The sequence below is a fragment of the Bos indicus x Bos taurus genome, chromosome 18 (assembly GCF_003369695.1).
Source record: "Bos indicus x Bos taurus breed Angus x Brahman F1 hybrid chromosome 18, Bos_hybrid_MaternalHap_v2.0, whole genome shotgun sequence".
Taxonomy (NCBI): domain Eukaryota; kingdom Metazoa; phylum Chordata; class Mammalia; order Artiodactyla; family Bovidae; genus Bos; species Bos indicus x Bos taurus.
Genome location: NC_040093.1, coordinates 52,834,050 through 52,857,560, shown reverse-complemented (window position 1 = coordinate 52,857,560; position 23,511 = coordinate 52,834,050). Strand labels below are relative to the sequence as shown.

General features: G+C 51.8%; 2 protein-coding genes across 4 annotated transcripts in view; one reads left to right on the top strand and one right to left on the bottom strand.

Annotated features, from left to right (window-relative positions):
- Positions 1-18,697, bottom strand: part of FBXO31 (F-box protein 31) — a 36,443-nt gene extending 17,746 nt beyond the window's left edge. Inside the window, exons 1-3 of one of the 3 annotated variants that reach the window (XM_027513857.1) lie at positions 18,317-18,697; positions 8,074-8,145; positions 4,803-4,889 (exon numbers count right to left, since the gene is read on the bottom strand). In XM_027513857.1, the coding sequence (XP_027369658.1) occupies positions 4,803-4,889; positions 8,074-8,145; positions 18,317-18,665 (508 nt within the window). In that variant the 5' untranslated portion in view covers positions 18,666-18,697. The remainder of the gene's footprint in view (positions 1-4,802; positions 4,890-8,073; positions 8,146-18,316) is intronic. The other 2 variants (XM_027513858.1, XM_027513859.1) reach the window with 2 other exon arrangements.
- On the top strand, positions 18,663-22,159 carry LOC113875444 (mucin-7-like). The gene is made up of 2 exons (XM_027513861.1): positions 18,663-19,285; positions 20,756-22,159. Exon 1 carries the CDS (start codon positions 18,664-18,666, stop codon positions 19,270-19,272), a length of 609 nt encoding a protein of 202 aa, XP_027369662.1. The 5' UTR covers position 18,663; the 3' UTR covers positions 19,273-19,285; positions 20,756-22,159.
- The last annotated feature ends 1,352 nt before the right edge of the window (positions 22,160-23,511 follow it).

The window sequence follows — 23,511 nt, the reverse complement described above, 5'->3', positions numbered from 1 at the left end:
GAAACTCTGTCCAAAGAATCTGCCACCAACCTGGCAATTTCCAAAGGGGAGTTCCTTCTTCTGCTTTAAAAGCAGCATCTCTCTGAAAAAAAGAGTCCAGCCTCCTGTGCGTGCTGAGAGCAGCAGCTGCCTCTGGATTGCAAGCTCCACGCAGGTGAGCACACACAGGTATGCCCGTGGCTCCTGGCCCACCCAGCCTGGGCCCCCAGGACAGTTGGAGGGAAAGTCAGAGACCACCAGCGTCAGGTGGGCTGGGAGTATGCTGGCCCAGAGGCACTCGATTCCCTAAGATAACACGATGCCTGTGCTTTACAACATATTCTTAAGAAAGTCTCAGGGTTAGTCCAGGAGAAGCGACCTGACAAGCCCCAGCGGCCCTCGGACTGAAGCGTCCACTTGAGTCACACAAAACATCAGGGTGAGGACGGGGAGGGCAGCCCCATGTGCACGGTGGCCGCCTGTGCCCAGGCCTGTTGGGAGGCCAGCTCTAAGGCACCACGGCCACAGGACGCAACAAGCACAGACAAGCTCAAGCACCTGCCCTCGGGCTCACCTCTGACCTGCGCCGCACGCTGCCTCAGGCAGAGGAGGGGCCCCCGGGTTTAGGACAGAGTCCCCAGCACCTCCTGGCCCAGGCGCTCAACACACCCCAGGGCTCCCCTCCTGGAGGAGGATCCCCAGCTCAACAAGCCCTCCTTCCTCCATCTCCAAACACGCATTGACCACTCAAGTCAGGAGAGTAAAGTGGGATTCAGTCCCACTTACTGAATGGGGCTGGAGAAGAAAATGGCAACCCACTCCAGTATTCTTGCCTGGAGACCTCCATGGACAGGGGAACCTGGCGAGCTACAGTCCATGGGGTCCAAGAGTCGGACATGACTGAGTGCCTGACACACACACACTGAACGGGGCACACCTGACACCGGCCCACGTGCACACAGCGGGCTTGGGACCTGAGGCAGCCAGTGGACGGGGTCAGACCCTTCAGGGGCTGTCCCACCAGAAGCAGGCGTGCTCAAAGCGCCCAAGTCCCAGGAATCCGGGGAAGCCGGGCGTTCCAGTTCACAGGCGAAGCAACCAGAAACCAGAGAACCACACTAACTCAGTGAGAACAGTGAAAATGCTCCTGCTCTCAGCCCCATGAAGCAGGACTTGGGCCTTCCAGAAGGAGCACCAGCTCAGAGACCCTGCCGACCACTGATCCCCAAGGTCAGCGTGGTTGTGTTCAGAAAACCAGCCCAGGTTCTCAGGTCACCCCACCACCAGCACCAAAACAGGAACAATGGTCCAAGATGACTAAGGAAGCTCTCAGCCCAGGAGCTAACAGAAAAACACTCTGTCCTAGTCAGGGCCAGCCGATTCTCATCTGCCAACGGGAAGGGCCACTTAACAAGCCGAGTGGGAAACTCCAACACACTTGACAACACCCAGCCTAACAGACCCAACTCTCCTCGGCATGAGCTGAGACTGAGCAGTCTCTTCCCTGCTGTCCTGCCAGCAGCTGCCACAGCCCACCACACTCGGGGCAGCCGGCCCGCCACCCACAAGGCCGTAACATCATTTCTGAATCACTACATCTGTCGTGCAGAACTGAGGTTTCAGGCCCAAAGGAAAACCCTATATGCAACTGACAGTATCTCCTGCCACCCACTAGAAACTTTAGGTAGCTGGAATAAAATCAGAGGAGAAAACACTTCCAAACTCACTCTGTGAGGCCAGCATGACCCTGATACTAAAACCAGACAAGAACACCACGAGAAAAAAAAATTAAAGGCCAATATTCCTGCTGAACACAGATGCAAATATCCTCAACAAAGCGTCAGCAAACCAAAAAGGACCGCACACCACGATGAAGGGGATTTTATCCAGGGAGGCAAGGATGACACAAAACCCACAGATCAATCAATGCGACACACCACATTCACAAAATGAAGGCTAACAACCACGGGAGCCTCTCCACACACGCAGAAAAGGTCTTTGACAAAATGCAACATCCGTTTATGATAAAAGGATATGGAGAGAGCGTACCTCAACACAACAGAGGCCACGTGTGACAAACCCACAGCCAGCAGCACATCAAACATGAACAGCAAAAAGCTTTTGAAAAACAAGGATCCCCACTCTCCCCATTGTCATTCAGTGTAGGATTGGAAGTCCAAGCCAGAGCAATCGGGCAAGAAAAAGAAATAGAAGGTGTTCACGCTGAAAAGGAAGAAATAAAACTGCCACCATTTTGCAGATGACATGTTACCGTATCCTAAAGACACCACCAAAAACTCAGACTGAATAAATGAATTACATAATGCGGCAGGATACAAAATCGATATACGGAACAAAGTCAGGAGAAACATCCCACAGACACATGCTCTCCTCTCTCAGACACACACCCCACTGGTGCCCACAGGCCTTTCCAGGAGGGCCCTTCTGCTTTATCCTTACCCATGGTCTCCTGCCTTTCTCCGTAGCCATCCTGTAATGCGTTCTCTGCTCCGCTTGGCAGACTGGGCTTTGGAGAGGACTTCCCCTCCAAGGACTCCACCCTGTGCCATCTATACCTGAGGATTAAAAATGGCCTGGCCATCTCCTCACCCATGGGGGTGATGTTCCACTAAACACCTCACATCTACTCGAGCAACCTGGAGCACTGCCAGAATGCTGGGTCTGAGCCTCAAAGCCCAGAGCCCTAAGGTACACGAGGTTATTTTTAAGTTCAAAGTGCACCATCGATTCACACACACAGACATGTGCTAGATTCATCATAAAGGCAACACACACAGCCCCGGTACAATCCCAACATCCTACAGACACGGATTGTCAAGACTGTCAGTTAGCTACACACACACACCACCCCTAGGAGCAGCGGATCTGGGCCACAAGGCTTCAGAGAGACTGTGTCTCTCAGGTCCAAGGGAATGAGGCCCAGAAGACTTCAGGGGACCTGGGGACCTGAGGTCCCATGGCTCCAGACAGAGCACAAGTGGACAAGGAAGAGCCCAGAGCCTCGCTCCTCACAAGCCAGTCATCACAGCAGACGTCTCTGGAGCTCGGGAGAGCATCAGAGCACGAATACCAAGAAGCCCTCAGTTGGGACACCTTAGGACACTGGAACCTGGAACAACAACCTGGGCATACAGAAGCTCAAGCTCAGTTGAAATTGATTTTTCTTTTTTTCACGCATGCTAATTCTTCCCTGATATTCTTGTAGACCATCTAAAATAACAGACCAGTTCTCAGAGAAAGGCAACCAAGGCTGACAACTGGTTATTGTCACTGTGTTCTAGATCGTCCAGGTGTCCCGCTGTGCTTTTATAACTACACTCACAGCTCGAGGCGCCAGCAATCCCCCACTAAAGCAGGTCCTCAAGGCAGCGTCAGCTACAAGCAATGGGGACAGCACGCATGCGGCTCTGGTCCACATCAGTTCGAGATGCGGTCTCCCAGAAGCGTGGTCAACCATCGGGACTCAGGACTCATCCTCATCACTGCAGGAAGCTTCTCTCCACCCTCTGGGCACAGAGAAGGACACCTCTCAAAACAACCTGAGGCACTTCCTGGTTCCGGTCACCCCCAGAGGCGTGTTGGAATTCCACATCAGCCTGACGGTGTAAGTCCTGGAAGAAGCCTGTGACAGCCCTGTGACATGATAACCTCTAAGCTGCTGGTCTGTTTGTGCCTAAAAGCCCACGACACCTGGTTCCCCTCAGCACAGCCAGTGCCATCGATCCGCTGTTCTCATTGATACCCGAAATGTCACCATCTGTCCCATGGGGCTGGAGATGGCGCCTGGCTCACTGACTGCTGGGCATGGGGGGGATAGCACAGCCCAGGACATAGTGTTCCAGAGAGCCCACTCCCAAGAGGGCCAGAAAAGGAACAGGACTCACATCTTCAGCCAGCCAGCCCAGCCCGGGTGTGTGGTGACTGCTCCCACACCAGTCCCCTGGGCCTGGGTGACACACGAGGTGGCTTTATAAGTGCACAGTGCCCAGAAAGTGCCCCAGAGCACACTGCCCACACCCAGGCAGCCCTGCCCAGACTTCGGGATGACCCCTGAGTAAAACAGGACTGCCCAGCACACGGCAGCTACATGGAGTCTGGTGGGGGTTAGGAAAAATTCCACCAATGACTCTGTTCTCTCTGTTCTAAGCAGATTTTGTTGGAAACTATGCTCTTCTAAGACTCAGAAGCGGGTCTGCTCAATGCAGACGATGCTGGCCCCTGGACACCCAAAGGGGTGGGGAAAAGAGCAGGAGAGGGCTGCCTGTGCTTCTCGAAAACGTGAAAACAGCTTCCAGTGCATCCTGGCTCAACCCAATACAAAGAGAGACAGCATTCGTCCCCTGTGGAACACGGCCTAGGAAAATGTCTAGAGCTCAAGTGATGCCCATCAAAGGAGGAAACACCCACTGTTTCTACGTACTTTTGTTGTGTGTGTAAACTTTTTACATTGACGTCTACTGTTAACACATGATGACTACAAAGCCTAGATGTGAACACTCACATTTCATCTCAGAAGAGGTAGGTTTTAAGGCTCCTATGTCTCAAGAAGCGATAAATGTTAAAATGCACAGCAACACATGCTCGTGCTTGCTACAACCCCAAACCCAAAGCGGCTGCAGAAACCCTGCCCATTTGTATAACTGCCCCGGGGCCACCACTCAGGAGGTGAAAACCAGCAAAAGCCAAGGAGGTCAGCCCGCTGCTGGGACCAGAGCCTGGGTGACAGGCCCTGCCGGCAGCATCTCGGCGGTGCTCGCCACAGAAGCGGAAGCCAGGGTGGGGTTGAGGGTGGGGGTACGTACGGCAGGTGTACACATCTCTGTACGTCATGTGCTCGTAATCGGGCAGAATTCTCATGAAACGTCCCGACTTCACGCGTGGGTTTATACCTGAACAGACACAGCAGGCAAGGGACTGAGGGGGCTTCCGCCTTCTCGACAGGACTTGCCACTTGCTCACCCACGTCACACGCTTCCCTTACATCCTTGACCCCTGGAACCTGCAGGGGCACTCGCCATGGTGGCAGGCCCGGCCAGAAGGAATTGTGGTGACAGGCATTGCTGCCAGTCAGCAATCCATGCTGGGAACTCCCCACGGCAGGCCCACTCGGGACTCCCCCAACCCCAGGCTCTCTCTCCATCACCCACCATGATCCCCAGGCTTGCTGAGCAGGGAAGGCAGAGGTCACGCTCACAGATATTGGGGTGACCGTGTAGGGAGCCCTGTACCCCAGCTAGGATCCCCGGCTTGCCCGGTGCATACCTGGCATGTCCTTCACCTGTTGCATTTGACAGTGCTGTTTGTGCTGAAGGACAATACTTGCCAGCCCCAGAACTCAGTCAGACCCCTTGCTCCTGAATCAAGGTAGCTGGGTCCACTATCTAAGGAGGAGAGGGGTGACTTTCTTTCACCACCTCTTCCGGAAGCTAAGGACGAGGCCCTCAGAGCAAACTCAGAGAAACACGGTTCCGGGGATGTGAGGACAGAAGCTGAAGCTCACGCTGGCCAAGGCAGATCAGACACTCTGGGATACCGGTTAACAGACTGCGAATCATCCTCTGCACTCGGCCACCACTTTCAAGGGGTTGAGAGCCAGCAGTTATGACCTCTCCAGATGTCCTGCTTTGCCTGTGACCTCACCATGGCCCTGTCCCCTCTTGCTGGACTGCCCCTCTCTACTGCTCACCTGCCCACTCACTGTGCCCAGACATCTCCTCCACAGGACAGCTGCCCCCAGCCCCTTTGCCCACAGCTGAGATGAGCTCTGTGGGGGCCTTAATTTCTCACGCATGCTCTCCCCCAGGCACTTCAGCCCCACCACCAGGCAGGTATAAGCCTCCCTCCAGGACTATTTCAGGACTTACAGCTCTTACAGGGAACTCAAGTCACTTTCACATGATATCATCAAATGGCCTAACAAACTCAAGCGGCCCGATGATAAGAACTTGTCGTATCAGACCCTCAAGGAAACAGCTGACCATTCCCCAAAGCCAGGAAGCCTCTCGTTTCTGTGCTGACAAAGGCTACTGTGGCCAGTGTGGTTCAGACAGATACTGATGCCCACAGCGAGGGTGGCCTCCTGAACTCCCCGGACTTAAGACTCCAACTCTGGGGGAGCAACGCTGGAGCCGAGGGTGGAGTGGGGCCCTGGGGACACCCCCAGGACAGAGGGCAGGAGGAGAGGGTACACAACCAGCTCTCCACCCCTGGAACTCTGGGCTTTGCAGGATTCAAAGGAGCATTGTTCTCGCCCCTGAGACCAGAGGACCAGAAGGAACTACACTTTCCCAGGAGTGACCACTAGGGCCCCCAGATCCACTTCCCCTGGAGACACGTCTTCTTGGGGAGTGGGACATGGAGCAGAGGTCAGAGAAAACCAAAGTGCGAACGTGGACAGGGAAGGTGGAGCGGGAAAGCCTGTGCAGACCAGCACTGGGTCCAGGACCCAGGACAGGGACAGGGTGCAGGCAGGGGTGGGGACCAGGACCAAGGACAGGGCCAGGGTGCAGGGAGGGGTGGGGACCGGGACCAGGACCAAGGACAGTGGTGGGGTGGGGGAGGGGAGGACCAGGACCAAGGACAGGTACATGGTGCAGGAAGCGGTGGGGACCAGGACCAAGCACAGGGAGAGGGTGCAGGGAGGGGTGGGGACCAGGCCCAAGGACAGGGGTGGGGGGAAGGTGGAAGTCCAGGCCCAAGGACAGGTCTGGGTGGGGGTAGGGCAGGGATGGTGGCTATGGTGGGCAAGGATGCAGCCCAGGCCCCTGGCAAGTGAGGAACTGTGGTAATGGGAGGTAGAAGTAGGGCCAGGACACGTAGGGCTCTGGTGGGAGTGGGGGCGGTGGGTAGCGGGGACATGGCCACCTTGAAGGTACAGTCAAGCACCAACACCAAGAACTGCCCATGTCCAGGTGGCTGGGCTCCTCAGAGGAAGATCCACGGAAACCCAGAGACTGACAGGAGATTTCCCAACTTGTGAGCAAACTAACCCAGGAACACCTGCCCAATCTAACACCCCCCAAGTGGCCACGGGATCGAGATGGAGAGAAGTCTGAGGGGATGAGAAAGTCAGCCTGGATTCAGGGGCCAACTGTGGCCCACGGCCTGCCTCCCCACTCTCTGCTTGTGCAGGGGGTGTGGGCCACGTGAGGAGGGGCTGGCCCACCGGGAAGCCCCCCATTCTGAATCACAGGTGTTCCCACAGAGGACCCCAGCCCTGGCTTCCTAGGAAGCTGCTCAGGGAGAAGCACCATCTGGTCTGAGTGTTCTGCAGAACTGGTACAAAGTGCAAAAGAAGGTGAAACCCAAAATCTACCAAGATGCTTTTAAGATGAACAATTAACGTCCTTTCCAGAGAATTCAGCAGGTCTCCCTTAGGCCAAAGGTCTTTCTTACACCGTCTTTTACAACCCAGCCCCGAGGGTTAACAGCGCACCACACCCCAGCCCAGGTGGGGAGAGGCAGGATGCCCTCTGCGGGACCCTGGGTGGCATCAGTGCCAACAGCCTCACACCTGAGGGAGGGCCAGAGGAGAGATGCTTGGGGCAGGGGCTCTGGGCATCAGGGAGCATTGCTGGCAACTCTGGAAGGCAAAGGGGTGGGGACAAGAAATGGGGGGAGGGGCAGGGACTGGAGGCTCACCACTGCTGCAGGAAGCGAGCCCAGGAAGGGCAGGGCTCGGGGAGGAGGAGGGGCCCGGCTACTGTCACACATCACGGTCACCCCTGCTGCCACATCCCCAGCCAGGCTGCAGGCCAGGACCCAGACAGGGGCGCCTCTGAGCCCCCGGAGCTGTTTTCAGGGCAGCCACGTCTCCCAGATAAATGACACCTGATGCACTTGTGCTGCAAAGTCAGAGTCATGCTTTGGCCAGAAATGGGGAGAAGAGAGCCCCCTGCCTGCTCAGTGCCGTCACGCCTGTGCTGGCTCCACGGCGTCACCTCTGACTTTAAGGGGGCATCTGAGAACTGGCCCGTGGGCTGAGGGCCGTGGACTTTTACTTTACGTGGTTGCTGCTCAGTGAGGGTCCGCCTCTGGAACCAGTCAGCGGAAGATGACAACATAGTAACTTACGCTTGGCATAGACATCTCGACAAGACACGCCCGTGATCTCCAGCTTCCGCAAGTTTTCACAAACGCCGTACTCTGTAACAAGAAACGTTTGCTGGGAATTACAGTCAAGAAATCAGAAAGCAGCAGCAATAGAAAGACTAGGGGAGGGGCTGGGGTGGGCATGCCTCAGCCTTGGCCGTGTGCTCCGAGCCTGACCCTTCTCCCACTGCGGAGGTTTTACGGGCCTTCTCCACACTCAGTCAACACCTCACTCACCAGTGAAGCCACTGTTCTATTTTTAGATGACACCACTCTGAATGAAACAGCAATCTGCATTGTCTATTCTGATAAGCTCTGGAAACCTAATCGCTCAAACCCACAACCAGACAACCAGCTCATGAACACAGTGAATGCTGTGCGTTCCCATGGAAATAAGACCATCACTGGTATCAGGGTTCCACAAAGGCCCCAGACCCCGGTGCGGCTACTGACTCTGAAGTGAAGACACAGCTGGGGCTGCGCAGGGTAGCCTTGAAGCAAAACCCTATACCACCTCCACGACAGCGCTCTGCCCCACCTCAGGCAGGGGCCCCAGGCTCAGAGAGGCTGGTGACTCAGCATTCCTTGCAGAAGGCCAGCAAAGGGCTGTCCACCTCGTCACACCATGGCCGTTCCCCCTGCCAAGGCCTGGTCTTTCCAGTGGAACGCCTGACGTCAACCCAATGCTTCTGTGGCTGCGAGGACTGTGACAGTGTCCAAGCCAAGCTCAAGATGCAGACCGCTTGGGGCAAGGCGGTCACCACCTGGCAACCTCCCTGAGACCAGGCCTGTCTCCCTGCCTCCCCTGCTGACGAACAGCCCATGGCCTGCCTCGTGATCACACAAAAGCACACATGCTACCCTCCTGCCAAGAAGAATGTGGACTCCACTCCGGAGAGTCATGCAAGTCGCAAGAACTTGAAAGGAACTCGATAGTGAAACATGCTGTGTGTGACCTGGGGCAGGGGTGACACCTGCATGTCACATGAGCCACCAGCAACCAAGAGGCCCCAAACCCTCTCAGACCACGTGGGGGACCAGCTGGAAGGGCCACTTCCACCCTGGCTGGCGGTCGAGCTGGAGTGGGTCTGCCCACACTCTTGAGAAGAGCTCGGCCCCACACCAGATGGCCTTCATGAGCTCCCACCACGGTCAGGCGGCCGCTTGACCACCACAGGGCTGTCACCACCTTGGGTGATCCCCATAAACAGTGTCCTTCCCTTGCACCAATGACGGTGTACTCAAAAACTGTCACCACACAAGACCTGCTGTGTGGTTCTGAAAGGACAGCTCCTCCCCCTCGGTTCCAGCAGCAACTAGGGCACATGGTCAACAAGACCTGCCTCTTACTGCCTCGCAGACACGATGGACATGATGGTTTGGGAGCCCACTAGGGGGCAGGGGGTGGGAGCCTTCTCCTCCAAACTGTGCACTTTTTTTTTTAATTTATTCTCTCATTTATTCTTCTAATTTATTTTTTTATTGAAGGATAACTGCTTTACAGAATTTTGTTGTTTTCTGTCAAACCCTAACCTGAATCAGTCATAGGTATACATATACCCTCTCCCTTTTGAACTTCCCTCCCATCTCCCTCCCAATCTCACTCCTCTAGGTTGATACAGAGCCCCTGTTTGAGTTTCTTAGCCATACGGCAAATTCCCGCTGCACTTATATGATACACACGGACACTGCTGGTCAGGTTCAGGGCACAGACCAGAGATGCACCCACATGTGCTCTGGAAGCCTGTATCTCGCAGAGGCATCGGTGCCACCCCACATGCACCTCCCGGGGCCGAGTCGCTGAAGGCGGGCAACCTGATCTGTGGTTTTCCTGTCTGAGTCCAGCAATCGTCCAACCTGAGACAAACAACACACTGCCTCCCAGCGACGGCTCGAACTTTGGATGACTGAAACACGGTGAATCTCTCTGCACAACGCGTCGAGAAAAGGCCCTGTTAATATCACCCAGGAGATGAACCTGCATGAGCAGACAAACCAACCACAGAAAAGGCCACCGACAATCGGAAGGAAAGCAAAGGTATGACACAGTGCTAATAAATATGGCAACGCTCAGTGGGTTTTCCTCAATGTTCCCCAAAGATAATACATTCACCAAAGCAGAACAATGTCATTCTGACCCAAATGTTCCTGCAAGAAATGTTCGGTATTTTCCACGTGATGGGAAAGGCTGTTTTTTTTTAAAGTTGTGGCTAGGAACGATTCCACCTCCTCTGACTGTTCTATAAACCTTTCCATAAGTCACTGGGGAAATGCCATAAAGTAGCAGTAAGGCCAGTGAACCTACACCATCACCGAGCCTCCCTCCCAGAAAAACTCATCCTCCTGCCCAAGATGGTTACAGTTAGCACACCAAACCATGCTGCCCACAGCTGCTTTCTAATTGCCAGCAATTCAAAAAGTTTCCTTGCTAAACTAGTACATCAGGCAGCTTGTGAAAGTCTTTTTTGAAAGTGTCTACTCTAAAACCAGCAACACAGTCTAAAAAAAAAAATAGTTTGGGAAGGGGGAGAAAAATGGCTGGCTAAGCTAGACTTGAGGAAATTTAAATTAAACATAGAATCCAGCTATTACCCTATTTCTAGTACATTCTCAAAAGAGATGAAAGTAGACTCAGAGATGTGTGTTCACCTTTGCTTACAGCAGCATGGTTCACAATAACCAAGAAGTGGGGGCAACCCCAGTGTCCATTGACAGATGACGGATAAGTAAAACAGGTCCATCCTCACAGTGGGATATTACTCAGCCTTAAAAAGGAAGAGAGGCAGACACCTGACACAGCCTGGCTGAACCTTAAGGACGCTGTGCTGAGTGAGATGAGCCCATCGCAAAAGGGCAGCATTGTATGGTCCCGCTGATACGAAGTCCCGAGAGCGGCCCGATTCAGAGACAGAAGGTAGAAATGGAGGGTGCCAGGTGCTGGCGGAAGGGAAACGGGGTGTTACTGTGTCATGGGGACTGAGCAGCCGCTGGGGAAGATGGAAAAGTTCTGGCCATAGTTCTGGTGATAGCTGCACAGCCACGTGAATGCAGGTAATGCCGCTGAACTGCCCACTTCAAAAAGGTCAAAGTGGTACATTTCACTTTGTGTATATGTTACCACAATTAAGAAAAAATTTAAATTGCCACTTCCAAATATTCCAATCAGGAAATTTCCGAAAAGCTATTTAATGCATGTTTCGCCAAGAGGGAAAAACAGGCCAGGAATCTGGGCTGAGTCAACACTGAAGCTGCATCCTCCTGTGACCCGACTGCCAGGGGCTCCCGGCCCTCCTCATTCACTTCCCGTCCAGTGAGGTCCCTTGCTGCCCAGGTTTTACCCAAGCCCCCAACCACAGACGTGTTTCTTAATGTGCAGGAGGTCTTTTCTGTCTCCACGGGTGGGGACGGGTAAGAGTTTTCTCCTCTCTTTTCCACTCTCTCGCCTCTACAGGAGGACCCAAGGGTCACATGCTACTTCCCAAGACCCTGGAAGAACAAACGGAAGTGAACGGAGCTGGTGCCTGTGCCTGCTGTGGCTAGGACGTACAGGCACTCTGTGTCAGAATCGAAGGTGACAAAGTTAGTGACATCCGTCTATGGGCTGCACCAGTCCTGGAGTCTGCAGTTACAGGGCACTCAGCCCCATGCTCCAATAAAGGCCACTCAGGAGGGCTCTGCCACGCTGGATGGCCACAGAGCCAGGACCAACTCTGACGCAAGCGAGGCGCACACGGGATGAGAGTGGGAACAGCAGGTCATCCTGCTGTTCCAGAGACGGGGGTGGGGGTCCAGGGCAACGCAGGAGCACTGACAGGCTCAGGCAGCAAAGCGCCCAGATGGGGCGACCTGTGGGTGGAGCCGGCAGAGACACACCTGGAGGCACAGGTAGGGGGTCTGGTGCGGAGGCCACTGCACTGCCAGGCAAGGCAAAGGCAGAAGAAAGGCTGGGGCCCAGCCGTGGCCCCCAGAAGGCAGCAGTGGGAGGAAGGGGGCTGGGGGAATGCGGCTGGGTCGTCTCCCACCTGCTGTAAACTCAGTTCCCCAAACAAAACCAAAAGGTAATATTGATTGGAAATATAGTTCATTTTTGTTTGCGCTAGATTAGGGGATAATTATAACCCTTAATAAAGTATGGTTGGAATTTCTGAGGCTGTAAAAGGAGGCAGAGGCAGGGATGGGAGCTGGTGGAGAAGGGGGGGTCCATCAGGCTTGGGGTGGGGGCGTTTCAGGCAACTGGCTTTCAGGTCTCCTGCTCTGAGGACACCCCTCCAACAGCAGAGCACAGGTTCCAAACTCCTATGTGTCCCACAGCTTGCTACTTTTCTTAGCTGTTACTGTAACTGCACGAAATGCCTTTTTAAAAAAAAAAAAATAATAATAATGTAGCAGATCTGGAAAAGCACTTTGCAGCCAGCGCATCTCAGGATGGACGAATGTAAAAACCAAACCTAGACGCAGCCCATGGGCATTTCCTATTAAACACTTAGAATATTCAGGCTGCTAAGCAAACAGTTCCCCAGGACAGCTGATACCACCTACACAGTCAATGAGACTTCTTCCCAACCAGCTCCACCTCTGCAAAGATGAACAGCCTCAGTGCCAACAGGAGCCTCGCCCCTCCAGCCAGAAGATGCTGACCCTGTCCAGCTCCATGATGGGCACCCACTGGCCAAGGGAGCCCCACTCCCACTGAGGCCCATCTGTCATTCTTAGACACTTATTCCTGCTACAGGCACCCCTGCTGGGTCTCACCACCCACTCCTGAGACCAGGGGGTAAGCAAGAGTCTGACTCTGCCATCACGTCTCCCCAGACCTCCTCTCAGATTTCAGACACTCCCCGACACCCCACTAATATTCAGCAAGCAGGCCTGCTGGGGCTACTCCAGGTTCCTCCCCTGCCCATCACCGTGGGGCAGACAATGAGGGCATCACTGGCAAAGGATGCTGACTCATGAGTGAGAACCCAAGCCACCTCCTGGACCAGTCCTGGGCTTCTCAAAGGACGTGGTTCCTCCAAAGTCCCAAAGACACATTCCTTCCAGCCAGAAAGACAAACCAAGATCCTCAACTGAATTACATAACCACTTTGTAAACACAGCAAACAGTGACTACAGCCCAGCAGTTCTTCCTGGCAAGGCACCTGTGTTTGTCCAGTTAAATATGGCCAAGGGGGAATCTTGGCTCAGCACTTCCTGGGGGCCAGACACGCTTTCTAGCTTGCTGCTCTGAGGCTAGCGATGTCCGCTAAGAGGAAGCGTCTCCTGCAGCCCTCCTACTCTGCTAACTGGAAGGATTAGGTTTCTCTGTGGAGCAGCATACATGATGCAACTCCCAAAAATAAAGAGCCTGTAGTCCTGCCACTGAACAAAGCAGGACAGGATAAGGGCTTCCCTCCAGTTCTGAGACCCTGCTGTGTGTCCAGGAGGCAACCTGGCTTCCTCTTTCTCCTGACTGGGACAGGGATGCTGCTCCTCCTACCTGGACAGTCTGTTTATACACCACCACCCACCCCACACCCCCAGAACAAGCAGGCTCAACAGGCATTGCTTAACGAGAACCATAAAATATTCCCAGAGCCAACAACCTGCCCACGTCACCTCCTCCCTGGATGATCCTTCCGCGCTCAGCCATGTTTATCAAAAGCCACATTTTTCACATTTCATGTCAGCATACTAAACAGAACAGAAACAGTGTTTTCTTCTGTATGCAAATACAAAACTGAATATTACTTTTGATTTTCCTATTTCTGTCATACAGCTCAAACATTATGGGAAAAGGATATTTCTAATTATGATGGAATTTCAGCCCACCTTAGACTTACAACTGATCAAAATATTATACAAATATTATTCCAGGGGTCACTGAGGCACTTACCATCAAGAGAAGAAATGGGCAAATTATATACTATATAGTTGAAACCTGACTTTATGTCTCTATGTCTTTATGTGTGAGCATTTCCTTTGTTTCTAAATATATCTTTTGCTATCATTTGAATGCTCTGAGTTGGAATCACAGTCTGAATTTTCTAGACGCATTAGCCTCAGGTAGACCTCACAAAGTGCCGCAGAGATGAACCGTGTTAAAAATGGCCAGTGTTTCAGAATTCACCAACTAAACGGTGAAGTATTAACCAAGAAAAGCCTCGTCAGGGTCAAAGGCAAAGAATGGACTTGGCTTCTGCCCTATGCTCTGAGAAATGACGGCTTATTTATAGCCCCACAAGCAAGTAACTGCAGGAGGCCTGGAGCCAAAGGAGTGATGCATCAAAACACGGCTGGGGGGTGGGGGGGTGCAGGGGTTGGAAACGGGGAGAGGCGGAACACAGCTCACTCCCGACCCCGTGCTGCCTTGCAGGCCAGAGCTGCTCTGCTTTCCCATAAGAGGGGAGATATCACTTATTTGGTGTACTTGCCCCCAAAACAGAAGCACATATTTGGCTTCTGAGTAGCAACTTTCTTTCACCTGCCGAAAGAAACTATTTAATCCAACAGCTCCATTAGGCAGGGGGCTCAGAAAACCAAATTCTATAAAAACTACTGATCTATTATTATTGATTTACCACTGCTAGGACACTGAAAAATTGTGAGATTCGCACTAGCACTGTAACAGCCACCTCACTCTAAGTTTCTAGGGCCCCTCCCCCACCACTCTCCACCTGCCCCCAAGTCATCCTCTCATTTTAAAAAGAGCCCCTGACTCGCATGTCTTGCCCGCAAGAAAACAAATTTTAATTAAAAAAATTTTTAAAAACAAAACACAGGTGTGCAGCACCCTCTTCCCCAGATTGCTTGTCTTCTCCTCTGGGAAAACTGATTATCAAAACACAGAAAGCAAAGGTACATACACTGAGCGGTAAACACGCACACTCACTAACACCTCACTCGTCCTCCCAGAACACTAACAAGTGTCAGGGTTGGACCTGGGGCTTCAGAGCCAGGACTGCAGTAGGCTGCGACCACCCACCTCCTGCTCACCAAGGCTGGGATCGTTTTGGTTTTTGCCTCTGTGCACATGACTTTGACCTTATCTCCCACCACAACCAAATGTCTAGTTCAGGATGGAAGACGTTTAGGGACTCAGAGAAATGAGACTTGTCTCACGCACGACTATCCTTATACATACTCCAGTCGTAATTACACTAACCCTATGGGATGCCTGTTAATGCTACATGGGACTGCCAACCATCCAACGTTGGACCCAGATGAACTGGAAGTTAAAGTTACCAGAACAAACAAGTGAAACTGAAGACCCGGCTGTTGACAACCTCCATAACCTCAGGATGACAATCATTACTTAAACCGAAAGCTACCAGTACATAACATTGATCAATGCTGTAACTTTTGCAAAAGTGACTATAAGTGAAGTTTGAAAGTAAAGCACTATTGACTATGAGAAAATGTTCTGCATATATTAAACAGAAATTGATCCAGATTAAATAAAACTTGCAAATCAATAATAAAAAAATCACAATGGAGAAAGGGGCAAAGATTAAGGACACAGAAATAAGAGAAACCAAAGCGTCCCAATAATTATATTTTTTTAAATGCGCATCTTCATGAGTTATCAGCCATCTGCAAATTAAATGAGATGCTGTTTCTCACCCAGATTGGCACAGATTTTTAGAAACAAATGGTTCAAACCAGAAAAACTTTAGGGGACACTGGATTAAACGACATAACGAACCCAGACCACAAAGGCAGCTCTGTGATGAGCACAGAGCACTCCTGTTACCTTCAGTGTCTTGCCTGTGCACGCCTCGTGACAGATGTGCAAAGAGGAAAACACACCTGTTAATATCTGGAGTGAAAAATCACCACCCCCCCGCAAGATAACTGGCCAGTTTCTAGCAAAACTACAAAACTCATAACCCACTACCTCAGCGACACCAGTTCTGGATATATTCCTCAGAGAAATTATCAAATTTAACTGCATCCAAGGAAACATATGAGCTCGTTCACTATCACACTGTGTGCAGTGAGAAAAATTAAAACGAGCAAAGGACCACACACGGCCTCTCCAAATTATGAACCACCACACAGTGCTCAGGAAGCTGGAACCAGATTTAAATGTATTAACATAGACAGAATTTAAAAACACAAGTTGACAGATGCATAATACTCACGGATGATATATTTCCAAAAAACTAAAGCACAATAAGACAATGTTGGGGATGTTACAGGTGTATGTATATACAAGTAAAAGCCACCCACAAACGTGGCTGCTTCTTGGGGGTGGGAAAGACAAGGCTGATCTGGAGGGATTTGAGAGCTGGCTAGAAGGCTTTCTTTAAAAAAAAAAAGAAGGAGAAAAATCAAAAGCAAATATGATAGAAGACTTAACTGTTATTTACTGGGGATGACTAAGAAGGCATCTGCTTTACCATGTTTGTCTTTCATTTTTTTAATTTCTCAGAGGGAAAATTCTCCCAGCTGCCCAGGCCACCTTGGTGAAGAGGAGGCCTTGACCCAGCTGTCACGGTGTCTGCTGTCCCCAGAGAGCTGCACTGAGAGGCACAAGAGCAGGAAAGGAAGGGCTTGTCGTCCTCCATCTGCCCTCATGCCTTTCTACATCTTCAGGAGGACTTTTCATATTTCCACTAGAAGTTGTAAGAACCTGTCCTGAGCTGTACCTCTGATTAATTTTACTCTGTGGCACACCTCTGAGCTTTCTGGTCACACAGAAGTCTTGTTAGCCTCTGTTCCTACACATCTTACAGTTTCCCCAGAGACAATCCCCTGGAGACCACCATACAGGTTTGGCTGACTGATGGAGAAACTCACAACGCTCAAAGCAACATCTGTGACAAATCTGGGACTCACAAGGGTACAAAATGCAAAACAAAGCAAATGAAAAGGTGGAACTCTCTTTGCCTCCGAAAGAGGTGAAATTAAAATGGCCGTGAAGCATCATCACCAGTTAGGGTGTGAGGGCTTCATCTGTATCATCTCATTTTACCCTCAGCACTTCCCAATAACAGTTGGGCCAGGGAAGCAGCATGTCCAGGATCTCAGAGCAGATAAACAGAGTCTAGCCACTGATGACCAATCCTGAGGGTTGACCACTGAGCTTTATGGTAGAAAGATGATGAACTGACTGACCTCCCTCTGGAGAGGATTTGGGGAAACAGGCCTTCTCATGAAGTCTTCCTGGGGGTGTAAATACCAACAGCTGGGCAATGAGTATGTAAGGTGTTATCAAGATGGACAGCCTCCCTGCTGCCCACAACCCCACTTTGGAAAGTTATACCCCAAGAAGATAGTCTCAGAAGTTCTAAAAGGTATATGTAAGTCCCACCAATTCCTATAAAATGCACAAAGGCAGTCTCGATGGCACAAGGAAAAACTGCAAGCTTAAAAGTCTAACAGTAAAGGACTAGCCTGTGGCATACACAGGCAGTGGAACACTATGAAGCTTTTTTATACTGAACCCTCTATGAAATCATAAATGATACGGTCCCATTTACGGAAAAATGTGTACATGACTCCACATGTGCGTATGGAGAGATGTTTTCCAAAATTTTAAGAGTGGCTTATCTTTGATAGCAAGGATCTCTGATGATTTTTTTACTTTCTTCCCTTTGTTGTCCTTCATTGTTTGATTTTTCTTCTTACCTATCCTTTTTACCGAAACTCTAGAGTTTAGTGAACAGCAGAGATCTGTCAACGTTCTGGGTTAAGTAAAGCTGTTTTCAGGGGATTTGTTACAAAACTATTCACCACCCTCACTTCGGACATCAGCATCCCTGAGCGGGGCATAAGCGCCCTCCAGCAATGCCCGCCTCACAACCCACCGCTTCATAGACCAGGTCCTCGCCCTCGAGACCGTCCAAACCCTCGGACTCCCCTAACTATTCAAGTTCACCCTCATCGATCTCGTCAGCTCCGCCCCCAAGGGCTGGGGACCGAGAAGGGTGTCACAGACGTCAGCTAGTTCCCCGGCCTAAACCCAGCCCCAGCTCGCGTCACTGCCCTCGGCGTCCTGGCCCCCGTAGCTGGGAGACCCCCTCAACCCTCTCTGAGCACCCCATGAACTCCGCTGCGCCCGGAACCCGCGCCCCGGATCTGTGGCAAGGGCCCCTGGGGTCACAGCAGCACCCGGCGGCTGGAACCTTCCCCCCTGGATCCCTGTTCGATGGCAGCTGCCCTTCCAGAGCCCGTGGGGACCCCACCCCACCCCCTCCCAGTCAAGCCCCCTGGGGCCCAGGCCCCGCCCCGGCGCACTCACCCTCCCGGCAGCGCCGCCTCCAGATGGTGTCAGTGTGCAGGATGCGTCGGAACTTGGTGCAGACCTGGGCCAGGCTGGGCAAGTCGGTGCCAGGCAGCGACGCGAAGATCTCCACCAGGAGCTCGGGCGGCAGCTCCAGCAGCGAGCATCGCGGGGGCGACGAGGGGCCCGCGCTCCGGTCGCCCCCGGCCCCGGACAGCGCCGCCGAGCCCGCCTCGATGCGCTCCTCCTCGGGGTCCGTGTCCGGTTCGCTGTCTGCCGCCGCGGTCTCGGCCGGGCCCCGGCGCTGCTGGCGTCGCCGGCATCCCCGCGAGGGGCCCACGCCGCAGAGGCGAGCGCACACCGCCATGCCGGCGACTGACGGCCGCCGCGCCGCCGCCGCCCGTGCGCACGCGCCGCCCGAGAGCCGAGCCCCGCCCGCCCGGCCGGAGAGCCCGGCCCCGCCACTCCACGCCACGCCCCTCCAGGGAGCCTTATTCCTGCCCCTCCAGGGAGCTTTATCCCCGTCCCCAGGAGCGCGGAGTCCCGCCCCCCGGGGGAGCCGAGCACCACCCCTGGGAGAGCCCTGCTCGCCACGCCCCTTCAGAGAGCCAAGCCCCGCCCCCCTGGGGGGCGGGGAAACCAAGGCACCCCCCCCCCAACCCCCCCGGGATTCGAGGCCCCGCCCCTCCCGACAGCTAAGCCACGCCTCTAGTACATTGCCGAAGTCCCTGTCTGGGGCTTGGTCCAGCCCACCAGAGGGGACCCGAAAAGTCTTGGGCTGGCGTAGCCGAAAAGCCCCCCGCCTCGACCGCCCTTCAGGGTTCATTAGGTCCCTCTCCTCGCAGCCCCACCGGTCCCAGGCGGCCCTGGCCTCCGCTCACCTGAGGACTGCGGGCCTCCAGTCGCGCGCCAGTACAGAGCACGGGAAAGGAATGTCACCGACAAACGCACGACGGCCGCCCCTTCCCGACTGAGCGCACACGACAGGTAGGCAGTAGATGGCGTGCTGCCGGTTGTGAGGGCCGAACTCACCACCTCCTGAGTACCGGACTGGAGCTCTCCCAGAGGTCACCCTGAAGACCCTACGAGGGCCACCCCCCCCCGCCCCGCCCCCGGAGAATGCCTCGGGAAGGCCCTAAGGCCCCCTCCAGAGCTCCCCCCAAGGATCCCCAAGGAACCCCCTGGGAAGGCCCAGAGGACCCCCAGGGAAACCGGAGGACACCCTCTCTCGAGGACCCTCGGGAAGGCCTCAAGGAGCCCCCCAAGGATCCCCCTGAGGATCCCCAAAGAACCATCCAGGGAAGCCCCGAGGACACCCGCACAGGATCGTCCCAGGAAGGCACCAAAAAGACCCCTGGGGATTCCAAGAACTCTCCAGAAAGGCTCTGAGGACCCTCTGGAGAATCCTCCAAAAAGGCCTGGAAGAGAGTCCTCCTTCTGACCCCCATGAAGGCTCAGAGGATACCAGCCCCAGACCCTTTAGGAAGGCCCAAAGGAGCCCTCTTAGAACCCTCAGGACCTCTAAAACCCCCCTGAGCACCCTTGCATGAAGAACCTCCCAGGGTAGCCCAGAGAACACTCTTCTGAGGACCTCCCAGGAAGGCCTGGAAGAACTCCCTGCAGGATCCCAAGAACCCCACCAAAAGTTTCAAAGGACCCCCAGTGTACATCTCAAGGATCCCCCCTCAGAGAATAATTCAGGATGCGCACAAGGACACCCCCACCACACCTCCCCATGACCCAGAAGGGTCATATAAGGTGTGATTAGGGGAACAACACAAACTTACAGCACCTGGAACTAGTTAAGCCAAGTCGGACCCTAAATTGTGCCTTTGTTATTTAAAAACTGACATTCACTTATTTCTACCCTGATTGCAATAAAAAGGGGAAATCACACTAGGTGGGTAGTCTATATGATCTTCAGTTCAGTTCAGTTGCTCAGTCTGACTCTGCTACCCCATGGACTACAGCACACCAGGCCTCCCTGTCCATCACCAACTCCTGGAGTTTACTCAAATTCATGACCATCCAGTCAGTGACGCCATCCAACCATCTCATCCTGTCACCCCCTTCTCCTCCCGCCTTCAATCTTTCCCACCATCAGGGTCTTTTCAAATGAAATGGGTATATCTTTCCTTTTCTCCTTTGCTTTTCACTTCTCTTCACAGCTATTTGTAAGGCCTCCTCAGACAACCATTTTGCCTTTTTGCATTTCTTTTTCTTGATCACTGCCTCCTGTACAATGTCATGAACCTCTGTCTGTAGTTCTTCAGGCACTCTGTCTATCAGATCTATATGACCTTTCTGTGCCCTGATTACCTTGTTTACTGTGCTGGAGGGTACTGTGGGTTCTAGACGGGAAGCCAGCTGGGGCCTGGGGCAGGGGTGACACAAAGCCTTCCTGTGACAGCGGCTTCCCCTTAAGCAGCACTAATAACAAGAAACTGTCATTTCCAGAGAGAAGGATGTGATTACGAGATTATGGAAGCAGACCTCTGCCTGGATGAGCCCAACTCCTTTCTGGTCCAGACTCACGTCAACACCCTGAAGTGCTGGAGCAACTGCCCAGAGCCCATATGGAAGCTAAGAATCCACAGACCACTCCAGTGTTTCTGGTCAGTGTTGCTCTTTCTACTCAGATTGAAAAATAATGACTCCACCAGTTCCCTGGGCCCAGCCTCCACAAGGTCCTGGCTCTTCACTACTTCCCTAAGGAGGTCTCCAAGCAGAAAAGAGGCTGCCTACCCCAGTCCACAGAATCCCATAAATAGGGAAGTGCATCTTTTGACAAAAGTAACAATGCTGGACTTCAAACCTTGACTATCTCAGCTCCGGGCAATTGAAAAACAGCTTGTGACTGCCTTCCCTGTATCTGGGTGTTTTTTCAAACTGTCCTCTAGCCTGTTATCAGAACTCGCCTCCTGCAAGTGGTAACACAGAAACAAAAGAAGAGTCATGCTTCACTCACCTATTTAATATTAGTATTTAATGACCCCATTGACTCCGTATCACATCACACAGAGTACTTCACAATCCAGGCCTAACCTCCAGGTCTGGCAGCATCTCCTGTCTCCAAACATCTCTCAATGGGAGCCACCCAGTTCCTTAGTGGGAACGCACCATGCCTTGTCACATCCCTGCCCCTTGTTCAAGCTGTCTCCTCTGCCAGGAAAACCCTCTTCCCAGTCTGTGCCAGTAAACAGTCACCCCTTCCACCTCGTCCTCAAATGGTACCCCTTCCCGGAATGTCCCTTTATTACTGCACCATCATTTGTTTTATTACAAACACGTGCTTCCTCTGGTAGCAGCCTCACCAGCTGTATCCTCTGTTGCATGACAGACATGCTAGCATACATCACGTAATAGGCAAATGTGTACTGACTACACGTTGGCTGAGTGAAGAACAACAAACTGGCTAGATGGCTACAAAGGGAGGAATGTGAACCAAACAGATTTAAAGAAGCCTTGTGGATCATTGCCATCCCCATCCAAGCTAGGAAGTCTCAGCAAACAGAAATGCGTCAACTCATGTGATAAGTATTTACAGAATGCCTGACTAACCTACATGCTATGTTCTACGTGGATCCATAGATTATAAAGCATGCACTTTGCTGCTGTATATTTCAATTTGTTTTTTTTTAATCTGTCTACTCATTACTAGGTCCTACTAATAAAATATTCTTCTAGAAAAGTTTTAGGGTATATTAAAATGTACAAAATAGTTTGGTTAAATTTCCATCTTTTTAAGAATGGTTAACCATGTTCATAATTTGAATTATGTATAATTCAGTTAAAAGATATACCTAAATCTACATTTTTGACAGCAGGAACAATAAAAGACTGTGTACAATAACCCACAAAGATGTTAAAGGTTTGAATTTGTGCTGACCATTAGAACAGAAAGAAATGGATGACCATGAGAACTGTGGTAATCCATAATGGGGGAGAAGAACCAGAGGGGAAGACTTAGGCTATCGCAGAAAACAATTACACATTGAACCCTGAAAGCTTTGTGTCCTTGAAGCTTTTACAGCCCGTTATGTAGAACTGGATCCTTTACAAAAAAACGCCAAAGAGGATACATTCATGCTAAAATGAGGGAAGATTAGATAGAAGAGATCTTTTTAAATGGAAAATTTTTTAAATTGTATACAATTTTAAAGGTTACTTTTTCTTGCAGTTATTACAAAATATTGGCTATATTCCCTGTGTAATACAGTACACCTTTGAGCCTATCTCACACCCAAAAGTTTGTGCCTCTCCCACTCCTGTGTTGCCACCTCCCATGGTAACCACCAGTTCTCTGTATCTGTGAGTCATCTTTTTGTTATATTCACTAGTTTGTTGTAGTTTTAATTTATTTTTTTTCCAAGAAAGCAAAGTGAGGATTTATTAAGTGAAAGTATGCTCACAGTGGGAGAGCAGGCAGACTCAGGTGAGTAGCTGCCTCACTTGTTGTATTTTTTAGATTCCACATATAAGCTTGTGCCTCCCACTCCCCACCCCTCTTGTGCCCCTCCCTCACTTTCTCCACTGGTAGCCACTAGTGTTTGTTCCCCATGTTTGTAAAGTCTGCTTCTTTTTTGTTATATTCACTAGAGTTTGTTGTATTTTTTTGGATTCCACATATTAGTGATATCATACAGTATTTTTCTTTCTCTCTCTGGCTTATTTCACTAAGCATAATGTCCTCCAAGTCCATCTGTGTTGCTGGAAATGGCAAAAATTCTGTTCATTTTTATGCCTGATTGTATGTGCATATGTACATCACATTTTTACCCATTCATCTGTTGATGAATGTTGTGGACACTTCAGTTGCTTTTATATCTCAGCAATGGTAAATAATGCTGATATGAGCATTGGGGTATGTGTATTGATATCTTTTTTAATTAGTGGGGTCTTTTCAGATATATATCCAGGAGTGGAATTTCTGGGTCATATGGTAGTTCTGAATATTCATTGGAAGGACTGATGCTGAAGCTGAAGTTCCAATACTTTGGCCACCTGATGTGAAGAACTGACTCATTGGAAAAGACCCTGACGCTGGGAAAGATGTAAGGCAGGAAGAGAAGGGGATGACAGAGGATGAGATGGTTGGATGGCATTACCAAGTTGATGGATATGAATTTGAGCAGGCTTTAGGAATTGATGATGAGCAGGGAAGCCTGGCATGCTGCAGTCCATGGAGTGACGAAGAGTCAGACACGACTGAG